Below are 13,399 nucleotides of genomic sequence, written 5' to 3' on the forward strand. Positions count from 1 at the left end.
ACCACACAGTCAGTCACCTCACTCCCTCCTCAGGAGCGTCGTTCCGTCGCTATGAGTTACAGCCTCGTAACAGAGCAGGAGGGCGGAGGTGGCCACAGTAAGCCCCGCCCCCATCTTCATAGCCACGTGCCTACTTTAGCGCCGCTACCGGGTCACGTGTACAGGTCCTTACGTCACGCGGGAGGCGCGGCTTCTCGAGGTCTTGTTTACGTCACCGCTGCGCCGCCTTTCCGCGAACGCGCATGTGCAGTGATGAGAAACCGCCACTGAGCGGATTGTTTGCTAGAGACACCGGGACGCTCCCAGACTGCATCGCGCCCGGGAGGGGGACCCGACGGAGAGTCGTGAGGTGACCGTAAACACACTCGGACCAACGGCGGCCAGGGTCCCCCGGTTACGTGAGGGGCCCCTGGCGTTGAGCGGCTCGGTGCTCCTTCGTGGATCCAGGGGCCCCAGACAGACCGTTCTGTTTATGGGCCCCTAACTGCGGACCTTCATGACTGACATGGCCGCGGCGGCCCCCGAGCCCGTGGGAGGCACCAGCCCAGGTAGGTGCTCTTCGGGGGAGGAGCCCCAGAGAAACTCCACTGGTAGTTGGTGGGAGAGGCCCTCGGGGGCCCGGAGACAGTTGTAGGTGGAGTACAGCGCTCGGGGTGTGTGGTGGCTCGTTAGTGGGGCTTTTGGGCCTTCAGGGTGAGTTGTGGGAGCCTGGGGACAGTTTTCATAGGGCGAGTGGGGCCCTCGGGGGTTGTTGTGGCTGGCGACTGAGGTCCTCGGGTAGGGGGGGGGGTTGTGGCTGGCGACTGAGGTCCTCGGGTAGGGGGGGGGGGGTTGTGGCTGGCGACTGAGGTCCTCGGGTGGGGGGGGGGGGTTGTGACTGGCGACTGAGGTCCTCGGGTAGGGGGGGGGGTTGTGACTGGCGACTGAGGTCCTCGGGTAGGGGGGGGGGGGTTGTGGCTGGCGACTGAGGTCCTCGGGTAGGGGGGGGGTGGTTGTGGCTGGCGACTGAGGTCCTCGGGTAGGGGGGGGGTTGTGGCTGGCGACTGAGGTCCTCGGGTAGGGGGGGGGTTGTGGCTGGCGACTGAGGTCCTCGGGTAGGGGGGGGGGTTGTGGCTGGCGACTGAGGTCCTCGGGTAGGGGGGGGGGGTTGTGGCTGGCGACTGAGGTCCTCGGGTAGGGGGGGGGGTTGTGACTGGCGACTGAGGTCCTCGGGTAGGGGGGGGGTTGTGACTGGCGACTGAGGTCCTCGGGTAGGGGGGGGGGTTGTGACTGGCGACTGAGGTCCTCGGGTAGGGGGGGGGGTTGTGACTGGCGACTGAGGTCCTCGGGTAGGGGGGGGGGTTGTGGCTGGCGACTGAGGTCCTCGGGTAGGGGGGGGGGTTGTGACTGGCGACTGAGGTCCTCGGGTAGGGGGGGGGGTTGTGGCTGGCGACTGAGGTCCTCGGGTAGGGGGGGGGGGGTTGTGGCTGGCGACTGAGGTCCTCGGGTAGGGGGGGGGGTTGTGGCTGGCGACTGAGGTCCTCGGGTAGGGGGGGGGGGGTTGTGGCTGGCGACTGAGGTCCTCGGGTAGGGGGGGGGTTGTGGCTGGCGACTGAGGTCCTCGGGTAGGGGGGGGGTTGTGGCTGGCGACTGAGGTCCTCGGGTAGGGGGGGGGTTGTGGCTGGCGACTGAGGTCCTCGGGTAGGGGGGGGGTTGTGGCTGGCGACTGAGGTCCTCGGGTAGGGGGGGGGGGTTGTGGCTGGCGACTGAGGTCCTCGGGTAGGGGGGGGGTTGTGACTGGCGACTGAGGTCCTCGGGTAGGGGGGGGGGTTGTGACTGGCGACTGAGGTCCTCGGGTAGGGGGGGGGGTTGTGACTGGCGACTGAGGTCCTCGGGTAGGGGGGGGGGTTGTGGCTGGCGACTGAGGTCCTCGGGTAGGGGGGGGGTTGTGACTGGCGACTGAGGTCCTCGGGTAGGGGGGGGGGTTGTGGCTGGCGACTGAGGTCCTCGGGTAGGGGGGGGGGTTGTGGCTGGCGACTGAGGTCCTCGGGTAGGGGGGGGGGTTGTGGCTGGCGACTGAGGTCCTCGGGTAGGGGGGGGGTTGTGGCTGGCGACTGAGGTCCTCGGGTAGGGGGGGGGGTTGTGGCTGGCGACTGAGGTCCTCGGGTAGGGGGGGGGGTTGTGGCTGGCGACTGAGGTCCTCGGGTAGGGGGGGGGGGGTTGTGGCTGGCGACTGAGGTCCTCGGGTAGGGGGGGGGGTTGTGGCTGGCGACTGAGGTCCTCGGGTAGGGGGGGGGGGTTGTGGCTGGCGACTGAGGTCCTCGGGTAGGGGGGGGGGGTTGTGGCTGGCGACTGAGGTCCTCGGGTAGGGGGGGGGGGTTGTGACTGGCGACTGAGGTCCTCGGGTAGGGGGGGTTGTGGCTGGCGACTGAGGTCCTCGGGTAGGGGGGGTTGCGGCGGGCGAGTGGGGCCCTCGGGTAGACGGGGGGGGGGTTGCGGCTGGCGAGTGGGGCCCTCGGGTAGACGGGGGGGGGGGGTTGCGGCTGGCGAGTGGGGCCCTCGGGTAGACGGGGGGGGGGGTTGCGGCTGGCGAGTGGGGCCCTCGGGTAGACGGGGGGGGTTTGCGGCGGGCGAGTGGGGCCCTCGGCTAGGGAGGGGGGGATGGGTTGAGGCGGGCGAGTGGGGCCCTCGGCTAGGGGGAGGAGTGATGTGGGGGGCCCAGAGACAGTTTTTATAGAGCGAGTGGGGCTCTTTGGGGGGGGGGGGGTTGTGGCTTGCGAGTGGGGACCGCGGGACGGTTGTAGTAAGGTGTGGGGCCCCGGGGAGAATATCAGCAGTTCTCTCTCTCCAGTCTCTGGGACTGGTTCGGTCAGGGTCAGCCGGTAGCCGTCCAGGTTGCCCCCTGTTGTAGCCCCATACATTGCAGCTAGCCCATCGTCTTGGCTGCGCTACAGATCCCAGCAGCTGGGGGCCGGCCTCCCTGGTGGGGGCGGAGCTCTGGTGTCGGTGACTCGCAGTGTTCCTGCCACATACTCCACATTCCACCAAGACTCGTGTGACAGCAGTGCATCGCCGGCCCGGTGTCACGCGTGTGGAATGTGACTCGTCACCTGGCGGTATAGCAGGTCCAACCAGTGTCCTGAGCACGGGATCGCTCCTCACCAGTCCGGGGACCTGCTGTCGGGGGCTAGAGTACTGTAGCTAGCGCCGCAACCTTGGGGTTGGGGTGGGGGTTTAGGGGGGGTGGGTCACCACAGATGCTGGTTGAGGGGTTGTATCATTAGAGTGTCAGCTCTTGGGCTCAGCTGATGGTTGTCCTCTCTGTGTCCCTCAGAGCGGTGCGGTCTGTGCTGTGGTCTGGGCGCTCTCGTCACCCGCCGAGGTACCGGCTCCGCATGCAGCTTGTCCTGTGCCCCACTAGGGGGCAGTGCTGTGTGGAGATTGTATTACAAGGATGGTCCTCAGTGTGTGCACTGCTTCATATGGCCTCTAGATGTCGCTGCCCGGAGGTGGGATAACTGGGGGTGCTGCATATATTAACCCCTTGTGTACTGGACATGATATGCCGCCTAACTCTTCTGTGATTGGTGTAGTGGCTAATGATGGCTGCTCTTGACCGCATTATAATATTTGGGGGTGGAGTTATGATAATAAAACCTTGCAATGTTGGCTGCATCTCATTATGTAAGTCATTAACACGCGGACGGCGAACTAACTGCTTGTCTCTCTACAGGAGCACCCACCATGAAGAGGAGCACCCAGTCCGAGGGCAGTGTGGGGGTGAGTGCTTACTGATCATCCTCTAGGCACTGCCCTATCTCTGAGCAGATAATATTTTCTGGGGGACTGCAGCTCCGCCAGAACTGACAGAAAGCAAAATCTCAGTGTACATGACCCTAATAGCAGAATAGTGAGTGCAGCTCTGGGGTATAATACTGGATGTAACTCAGGATCAGTACAGGATAAGTAATGTGTGTACACAGTGACTCCACCCGCAGAATAGTGAGTGCAGCTCTGGAGTATAATATAGGATGTAACTCAGGATAAGTAATGTATGTACACAGTGCCTCCACCAGCAGAATAGTGAGTGCAGCTCTGGAGTTATTCTGTAGCTGCTGGTAGTGTTCGGCTCCCGCTGATCGGGGGTCACAGTGACTTTTTCCTTGGGTGGGTAGAGGGCAGCAGCCTGACGCCCCACAGATTGGTTTATTGGCTCTGTCTTTCCCAGGCGCCCGGTCCTTCAGCACAGGCTGGCGTTCCCACCATGAAGAAGATTGGACACCGAGGCGTGGACTCCACAGGGGAGACCACTTATAAGAAGGTGGGTGCAGTGGATTAGGGCCCCCACGCTCTGTGTTGTAGTCACCTGACCCCCTTTCCTATCTTTCCCACAGACCACATCATCCGCACTGAAGGGGGCGATCCAGCTCGGCATCACACACACGGTGGGCAGCCTTAGCACGAAGCCCGAGAGGGACGTCCTCATGCAGGATTTCTATGTGGTTGAGAGCATTTTTTTCCCTGGGTAAGTGATCAGATCCCCTCCATAACCAGTGCTGCCTCCAGCTGACGGCCTGCTACCACTGCTCAGGTCACATGACTTCTTCAGCCACCCTATTGTCTTTTTCCAGCGAGGGGAGTAACTTGACGCCTGCTCATCACTACAACGATTTCCGTTTTAAGACTTACGCCCCCGTGGCTTTCCGTTACTTCCGGGAGCTGTTCGGCATTCGGCCTGATGATTACCTGGTAAGTGATAGCGGGGGTGTGGGGAGCCCGTCAGCATGGAGCTCTCGTACCAGGAGCTTGGGGCCCTTGCAGCCCCTGGATCAGGGAGGTCCCATCACAGGGGGCCCTGCTCACCATTACAGCTGGCAGTGAAGACCCTAGAGCAGCACCTCTGTATTTAGTGGGGGTCTCAGTTTGTGTTCTCTTCTCTCTGCAGTACTCTCTTTGTAACGAGCCCCTGATCGAACTGTCCAACTCCGGCGCCAGCGGCTCCATCTTCTACGTGTCTGGAGACGATGAGTTCATCATCAAGACTGTTCAGCACAAAGAGGCCGAGTTCCTGCAGAAGCTGCTACCCGGGTATTACATGGTAAGGACTGCCAGGGCCCCGAGGCTTCTTAACGGGCCCTGGAACGCTGCGCTAACGCTCTCCCGCCATGTCTCCTCCTCCAGAACCTGAACCAGAACCCTCGCACTCTGCTGCCCAAGTTCTATGGCTTGTACTGCGTGCAGGCCAGTGGCAAGAACATTCGCATCGTGGTAATGAATAACCTGCTGCCACGCTCGGTTAAGATGCACCTGAAGTACGACCTGAAGGGGTCCACCTACAAGAGGCGCGCGTCCCCCAAAGAGCGAGAGAAGAGCTTCCCCACCTACAAGGACCTGGACTTCATGCAGGATGTGCCGGACGGGCTCTTCCTGGACCCCGACATGTACAGCGCCCTGTGCAAAACCATCCAGAGGGACTGCCTGGTGAGGCGGGGGGGTTCTACAACACAGTGCGTCCCAATATCTCTGCTTGCTGTCACTGAATGGTAACCGTTTTGTTTGTATCCAGAAGCTGAAAGCCACTTTTGACATAATACTTCACAGCCGATGGCTCTAAGTGTTTCCATTTAATCACTTCTCTGTACGGACACATTGTAGCAGCAGAAATCACTCTTCTGTCCTGAGGGTTTGTTGCAATGTAGCAGTGCAGGTTGTACAGCTCACAGAGGAGAAGTAGAAGAACTCACAGCAAGCAGAGATCTTTGAGACTTCTAGAGCCTGTTAATAAGTGCAGATTAATCTTGTGTCTAGCGCTGGCATGCCCACAGTTACCCCGCAGGCTCCTGGCTCCCCTGATCGCTGTGAACAGGGTGATGTGGGCAGCTTGTGTTCTGGCACAGGCATGCCCACAGCTACCCCGCATACTCCTGGCACTTCTGATGGCTGTGAACAGGGTGATGTGGATGCCTTGTATTCTGGCACAGGCATGCCCACAGCTACCCCGCATACTCCTGGCACTTCTGATGGCTGTGAACAGGGTGATGTGGATGCCTTGTATTCTGGCACAGGCATGCCCACAGTTACCCCACAAGCTCCTGGTACTTCTGATGGCTGTGAATGGGGTTATGTGGATGCCTTGTGTTCTGGCACAGGCATGCCCACAGCTACCCCGCAGACTCCTGGCACTCATGATCGCTGTGGGCATCCTGTGTTCTAATCTTTGCCGTGTTTCTCCACCAGGTTCTGCAGAGCTTCAAGATCATGGACTACAGCCTCCTGGTGGGCTTACACAATTTAGACCACGCACGGAGGGAGAATACAGTGCTGGATGGTCAGTCGCAGGCCGATACCCGAAAACCAGTTGCACAGAAGGCGCTCTACTCCACTGCTATGGAGTCCATCCAGGGCGAGGCGCGGAGAGGGGGCCCCATAGAGACAGATGATCAGTAGGTCCCTTCTGCTCTTACCCCATTAACCCCTTAGTGATGGTGCATACTTACTGATCGCTCTAGTGGGCTTTAAACCTGCACAAACCTCCTTTGAAGTCTATTTGCACACAGGCTTGATATGTCTGCCATGTAACTGCCTAGTAGACCCCACCGTAGTAGAATTTAGTGTACTATCCGAGCGAGCGAGTAATCGTATCTACAGGCCCTCTAGAGGAACTAAAAACCCTGTCAACATTCAATAGTTATGTCCCCTTACATTGTCTGTCCTGGGGGGTCTTGTTAATGCTAGAGGTCTTTTTGTCCATAGGATGGGTGGCATTCCTGCTCGTAACGCTAAAGGGGAGCGTCTGCTGCTGTATATTGGAGTCATCGACGTCCTGCAGGCCTACAGGTGAGCCCCCTGCCCCCCCCCCCCCCCTCCTTTCCCGTGGCTGAGCCCGGTAATGTCCGGCTGTTGCCCGCTGAGCTCACTGTCTGCTTTCCATCTCCTAGGTTCATGAAGAAGCTGGAGCACTCCTGGAAGGCTCTGGTCCACGATGGGGTGAGTAGTCCGTGTGAGGCTGGGTGTTCTCTGGTGCCGTGGCTTTCATCTAATGGTGGTAACGCTCTGCTTCTGTGTAGGACACTGTTTCAGTTCACAGACCCGGCTTCTATGCCGAACGGTTCCAGCGATTCATGTGTAACACCGTGTTCAAGAAAATCCCACGTGAGTAATGGGGAGGGGGTCCAGGATCCAAACTGATCCCATCCCACTCACCCTGCACTCACCATGGCTCCTCTCCACAGTAAAAGCCTCGCCCTCCAAGAAGAGCCGGATCATGCCAGGCATCACCCGCAGGGCCACCCAGCCCACCGTACCCACTCAGCTACAACTGACAACAGAGGGCAAGCAGTATCTGAGCTCCGAGCCTGAACAAGGTGAGCTGCTGCCCCCAACCCTTCTGTGACATAACTCCATCCTCCAGTCTGACCCGCATGTATGCTTCCAGCAGGTCCTTTCGGACGGCCTGATGTGCTCCCCAGAACCCCTCCAGTGGACGAAGCCGCCAGTGACTCGATAGCAACCACTCTGTCCACGTCGTCTTTAGGCAGCGGAGGGTTAAACTCACCGGCACACAGGTAGGGGCACGATCCTGAAGGCTGTGCCGTCTTCATCTGGATGCTGAGTGCTCAGAATTTGTCTTTTTTTTACTAGGGCGGTTGGTGTAGAGGTTCATAAATCAGAGAAAAACGAGACAAACACAAGGGAGAGGTGAGTAATGGGGGCTCACTGATGGGGAAACCCAGAAATACTAATAGGGGCTCACTGATGGGGAAACCCAGAAATACTAATAGGGGCTCGCTGATGGGGAAACCCAGAAATACTAATAGGGGCTCACTGATGGGGAAACCCAGAAATACTAATAGGGGCTCACTGATGGGGGAAACCCAGAAATACTAATAGGGGCTCACTGATGGGGGAAACCCAGAAATACTAATAGGGGCTCACTGATGGGGGAAACCCAGAAATACTAATAGGGGCTCACTGATGGGGAAACCCAGAAATACTAATAGGGGCTCACTGATGGGGAAACCCAGAAATACTAATAGGGGCTCACTGATGGGGGAAACCCAGAAATACTAATAGGGGCTCACTGATGGGGAAACCCAGAAATACTAATAGGGGGCTCACTGATGGGGAAACCCAGAAATACTAATAGGGGCTCACTGATGGGGGAAACCCAGAAATACTAATAGGGGCTCACTGATGGGGGAAACCCAGAAATACTAATAGGGGCTCACTGATGAGGGAAACACAGCAATGCTAATGGGGGTGGGGGGCGATGGGACTGATGGGGAAACCCAGCAATACTAACGGGGTTGGGGGGGACGGGTTGGGACTGATGGGGGAAATGCAGCAATGCTAACGGGGGGGGGGAGTGGACGGGTCGGGGAGAAGCTGCACCCAGTAGTATTAATGTGGGGGGGAATGACACTGGTGGGGAGCTGCGCCCCTCGGTAGTGGTCTGTGTGATTTGTGGTAACGCTGCTGCTCCTGCAGGGTGGCCGACGCTCACATCCAAGCAGAAGAGGAGGATGAGGAGCCTGCGCTGGATCCAAGTGGGATTGAGACCGAGATCTGCTTTGTAAGTAGCCCATGCCTCTCTGACTTAGCCACCATGTCTGCTGTGCCAAGAGGTGCCAGCAGGTTATGCTGTATGATGTCACCGTGAGGCGCTCTCTCACTCCTTCTTGTTTCTCCGTAGTGATAAGATGCGCTGTCGCCTTCCTGCCTGGAGCCTTTGGTGAGCGAGCGTCCGGGACCCTGTATTATTGGACATGGGGGGCCTGGAGCCCCCAACCTCTGCCAGGACCCTGGTGAATGTTCTAAGCGGGCATCCGCTCCTCACATGGCCTTATTTAATATATCCTATTTTTGGAGTAGACTGACGGTTGCGATGACTTTGTGCTGTTCTTGATGCTGCGTTGAGTAAACTCGGACCAAAAAAAAACCTGTAAAGCGTTTGCTGCCTACGTGAAGAAAGGACGCCTCTCCTGTGCCAACCAATGCCAGACCCGCATGCCGCTTCTGGCTGTGTGCTGACTAGACCTTTCTTTCTGTCCGTGTAAGAGGAAGTGCAGCAGCTGAGCGCTGTCAGTGCGGTGGTCTGCAGGGGCCGAGCTCCCCCCAACCTACTAGCGGCAGTACCCTGTGATTCAGCTGCATTTCCCTTTTTAAAACCCCAGATGACAATGTATTTATTTTTGCCTTCTCAGTGCTGCCCCCATGTGTCGGCTCCTGCACATGGCAGCAGCTCTCTGCCCTTTTTATTTCGGTTTTTTAATGACGCCACGCACCAGGTGCACTTTAGCAGCTGCCCGTGAGTCTGGGTTGGGGGGGGGGGGGGGGGGGGGGGGGGAGGGGAGAGACCCCCTGCCACGCGAGGCTGCTGCACCTTCTGTTTCCGGTTGTTCTTTTATATAATCGGTTTCTTCTTACCATCTGGTGTTTTTACTATTTATGAGAGTTTTATTTATGTGTATGAAGTGTGCGGGGGCTGGGCATATAAACTGGACGCTGAAAACTATTGCTCCGTGTGTGAATTGTGTCGTGGCTCCTACTGCTCGGGCCGTAAGAGGTGAGCCTATACATTCCTAACGCTGCGTGCCATGTGGCGGTACGCTGAGCGGGGTGGGACGTGACAGATCAGCGCCCCCCTGTGGTCCATGTGCTGTATGCAGAGGTCAAGTTGTGCTCTTCTGGGTGCTTGCACATAGGGACCGGCCCGCTGCATAGCAGGTCACGGTAGACATGTGGCTCTTGCGGCGTGTTTTTCCACGCGGTGGGTTCTTCCGCAGTATGTGAAAGTATCCTAACGCTACTGCTGTACAACCTGGTGGAAGCAATGGGCAACGCGATGCAAGGGCACGCCCAAACATAGGAAGTGTTGCAGGGGGAAAATAAATCGCTCACATGTATGACGCCATTCAAAAAAAATGGGGTTCATAGTTATGCATCTCGCAGCGCACATATTTTGCGTAATTTTCTTGACCGTGTGAAAACTGCCGCAGTGTGACTTGGGATTAGGGACTTTGTGTTCAGGGACTTTCAAAGAGCCGCTTGTATTTATTTGCTGCTTTTTTATTTATCTGAATTTTTTCATATACCGCGTTTCCCCGAAAATAGGACAGTGTCTTATATTAATTTTTGTTCAAAAACGTTTAACTTTTTTACATGTATAGCTGCCTGGACACTATTTAAATTGATTTTTTAAATTAACTGTTAGCAGGGCTTAATTTTGGAGTAGGGCTTATATTTCAAGCATCCTGAAAGTCTGAAAAATCATTTTGCATCCTCAAAAATCATGCGATGTCTTATTTTCAGGGTATGTCTTATTTTCAGGGAAACGGGGTATTACTTTCATCTGATCTATCTGTATGGTCCCCATGTAGAATGGGCTCCATGAGTAACAATGCCGTCCGGCGTGCATCTTGTGCCATGTGTGCCGTCCGGCGTGCATCTTGTGCCATGTGTGCCGTCCGGCGTGCATCTTGTGCCATGTGTGCCGTCCGGCGTGCATCTTGTGCCATGTGTGCCGTCCGGCGTGCATCTTGTGCCATGTGTGCCGTCCGGCGTGCATCTTGTGCCATGTGTGCCGTCCGGCGTGCATCTTGTGCCATGTGTGCCGTCCGGCGTGCATCTTGTGCCATGTGTGCCGTCCGGCGTGCATCTTGTGCCATGTGTGCCGTCCGGCGTGCATCTTGTGCCATGTGTGCCGTGCGGCGTGCATCTTGTGCCATGTGTGCCGTGCGGCGTGCATCTTGTGCCATGTGTGCCGTGCGGCGTGCATCGTGTGCCGTGCGGCGTGCATCTTGTGCCATGTGTGCCGTGCGGCGTGCATCTTGTGCCATGTGTGCCGTGCGGCGTGCATCTTGTGCCATGTGTGCCGTGCGGCGTGCATCTTGTGCCATGTGTGCCGTGCGGCGTGCATCTTGTGCCATGTGTGCCGTGCGGCGTGCATCTTGTGCCATGTGTGCCGTGCGGCGTGCATCTTGTGCCATGTGTGCCGTGCGGCGTGCATCTTGTGCCATGTGTGCCGTCCGGTGTGCATCTTGTGCCATGTGTGCCGTCCTTGAACAGCTGGGTGTATATTGCTGTATGAGATGTCAGCGTGTTGCACATTTGGAAGCCCAGATCCAGGATCACAACGAGCAGCTTGGAACACTGAGATCCATTGGGACCATAGAAAGGGGTTTGCTGCTCACTGAGCACTCGCTGGGGTAGATGTAGGGGTGGAGGGTAGTTCAGCAGAGAATGATGAGCAGGCAGCTAGCTGGGTGACGGGAGGAGGGGTAGAGGGAAGAGATCCAGGGAGGCTAGTCCTGAACTGGCACACCCCAATAAGTTTGAATAGTTGGCATCCCCCTCATCTGCCATTACAGGGTTGTCACTGCTCCAGTATGACATGCCCTCTGACCACCAGGGGGAGGTCTGCTCCAGTGAGAAGGGGGGAAGGTGAGCACAGGGCAGGCTAAACAGGTCCTAGTGGTGGGGGACTCAATTATTAGGGGGACAGACATAGTAATCTGCCACGAAGACCAGGATCAGCAAACGGTGTGTTGTCTTCCTGGCGCTCGAGTTCGACACATTGCAGATTAGGTTAAAGGGGTTGTCCCGCGGCAGCAAGTGGGGTTATACACTTCTGTATGGCCATATTAATGCACTTTGTAATATACATCGTGCATTAAATATTGGCCATACAGAAGTTATTCACTTACCTGTTCCGTTGCTAGCGTCCCCGTCTCCATGGTGCCGTCTAACTTCAGCGTCTAATCGCCCTTGTACATGTCATCGCGTAGCTCCGCCCTGTCACATGTGCCGATTCCAGCCAATCAGGAGGCTGGTTAGTTGTCTCCTAACACAGACTGTACTATTCTGCCCTCCAAAACTTTCCTGGGTATTGAATAAAAACAGTTCTTAAAAAGATTCAAAGAAGGGTATGAGAATGACTCCACAATCATCCTCCTCCTAAGGCTGTGGAGCTCTTTTTCAAAAAAGGGGTTTTGGGTCCAGGAAAACAGATGGCATGTTTTGGATTCTGTTCAATTCGAAGTCTTGAAACTGGTCCATGATGCTAAAGTTGCAGATCGTCTTTGGATTGTGAAAACTTTGGAACTTCCCTCACGTTGGTGGCCTAATTACAAGAGAGATGTAAAAACAAAAAATGTGCAAGAAACATCACTCCACGATCTCCTCTATTACGACTTCTCCAACCATTTCAATCCCATTCAGGCCTTGGGGATCGATATCAATGGATTGTATTGTGGATCTTCCCCATCCCAAAGCAATGACTAATATCCTTGTTGTGATGGATGACTCACAAAAGTGGCCCATTTCATTCCTATCAACGGGATCCACACATCTGAACAAACTGCGGATTTAATGAGTAAGGAGATGTTTAGACTGCTTGGCATTCCTGATAGCGTAGTCTCTTAGGGCTATTCACTTTACATCAAGGTTCTGGAGGAACGTCTGTATGGCCCTAGGGATTACTATTACTTTGTCTTCTGCCTTCCATCCCCAGTCCAATGGTCAGACTAAAAAGACTAACCAAACTAGAGCAATACCTCTGCTGTTTTATTTCCCATCTGCAGGATGATTGGGTGGACTACCTACCAACAGCAGAATTCATCTACAACTCCAAACATGGTTCCACAGCCCTAAGCCCTGTTTTTTTCTCCTCTAACCTTAGCTTACACTCAGTATTTATTTCTGACCTTCCTTGTAATACTGCTATTGCTGCTGTTACTCATAGGCTGGCAACCTTTTGGGTTGTCCAGAAAAAACTAATAGAGGTACTATAAGAGGCCTAAGAAAGGTACACAAGAGCAGTGGATAGACACCAGAGTTCCTACTTTTTCAGGTGGGTGATAAAGTGTGGTTAGCTACCAGAAGATTGGCCAGTAGCCTTCCGATTAAAACTCCTTGGCAACCTGACGATTCATCCAGGGTTCTGTATATCAATGCTAAAGCCTTTCAAAGAAAGCACCTTTTTCGGAAGAAAGCAACCTCCTCCACCAGTAAGCGTGCAGGGGGAGGAGAAGTACGTTGTGGGAAAAATTCTGGATTCCAGGATTTTTAGGGGTTGACTGCAATACCTCATTCAATGGAGAAGATATGGTCTGAAGCATTCCGGGGAGCCGGTCTCCAGTGTTCCCAGGCTTACAAGGGAGTTTCGCTGCAGGTACCCAGTAAAGCCAGCTCCTAGGATATCCAGTGGGCATCCTGAAAGGAGGGGGCTGGTGTCAGGACTCAAACCTGAGAACTGTTGAACTATCCAGCTTGATGGGTTGCACCCCGCCTAATCATAGCCTGGTCCTTGCTCCTATTGATCCAGTTCTTGCCTTCCTGACTTTCTCCACCCTGCCCCCTTGATGGGACATCCTATAAAAGCCTGGCCTTGCCACTTGCCTCTGCATGATTATTTTTCTCC

The 13,399-nt window shown here is 56.0% G+C and overlaps 1 protein-coding gene across 3 annotated transcripts; it reads left to right on the plus strand.

Annotated features, from left to right (window-relative positions):
• The first annotated feature begins 221 nt into the window (after positions 1-221).
• PIP5K1A (phosphatidylinositol-4-phosphate 5-kinase type 1 alpha) lies at positions 222-9,493 on the plus strand. 3 transcript variants are annotated; one of them, XM_066608969.1, is made up of 16 exons: positions 222-548; positions 3,713-3,759; positions 4,208-4,300; positions 4,374-4,504; positions 4,611-4,728; positions 4,925-5,077; positions 5,161-5,460; positions 6,217-6,422; positions 6,733-6,816; positions 6,918-6,966; positions 7,047-7,131; positions 7,212-7,343; positions 7,415-7,544; positions 7,621-7,677; positions 8,467-8,551; positions 8,672-9,493. In XM_066608969.1, exons 1-16 carry the CDS (start codon positions 497-499, stop codon positions 8,672-8,674), a joined length of 1,725 nt encoding a protein of 574 aa, XP_066465066.1. In that variant the 5' UTR covers positions 222-496; the 3' UTR covers positions 8,675-9,493. The 3 variants fall into 3 exon arrangements, with proteins under 3 accessions (XP_066465066.1, XP_066465067.1, XP_066465068.1); XM_066608970.1 differs by having other exon boundaries at positions 223-548; positions 7,418-7,544; XM_066608971.1 differs by lacking the exon at positions 222-548 and adding an exon at positions 3,034-3,095.
• Positions 9,494-13,399: the final 3,906 nt, after the last annotated feature.

The sequence above is a fragment of the Eleutherodactylus coqui genome, chromosome 6 (genome assembly GCF_035609145.1).
Source record: "Eleutherodactylus coqui strain aEleCoq1 chromosome 6, aEleCoq1.hap1, whole genome shotgun sequence".
NCBI lineage: Eukaryota > Metazoa > Chordata > Amphibia > Anura > Eleutherodactylidae > Eleutherodactylus > Eleutherodactylus coqui.

What these genes read in the sequence shown, in the direction of transcription:
- PIP5K1A (XM_066608969.1), top strand. Translation starts at nt 497, where the DNA reads ATGACTGACATGGCCGCGGCGGCCCCCGAGCCCGTGGGAGGCACCAGC. An exon ending in CGTGGGAGGCACCAGCCCAG is followed by an intron (nt 549 to 3,712) that starts GTAGGTGCTCTT and finishes GTCTCTCTACAG; the next exon opens with GAGCACCCACCATGAAGAGG. An exon ending in TTAAACTCACCGGCACACAG is followed by an intron (nt 7,545 to 7,620) that starts GTAGGGGCACGA and finishes TTTTTTTACTAG; the next exon opens with GGCGGTTGGTGTAGAGGTTC.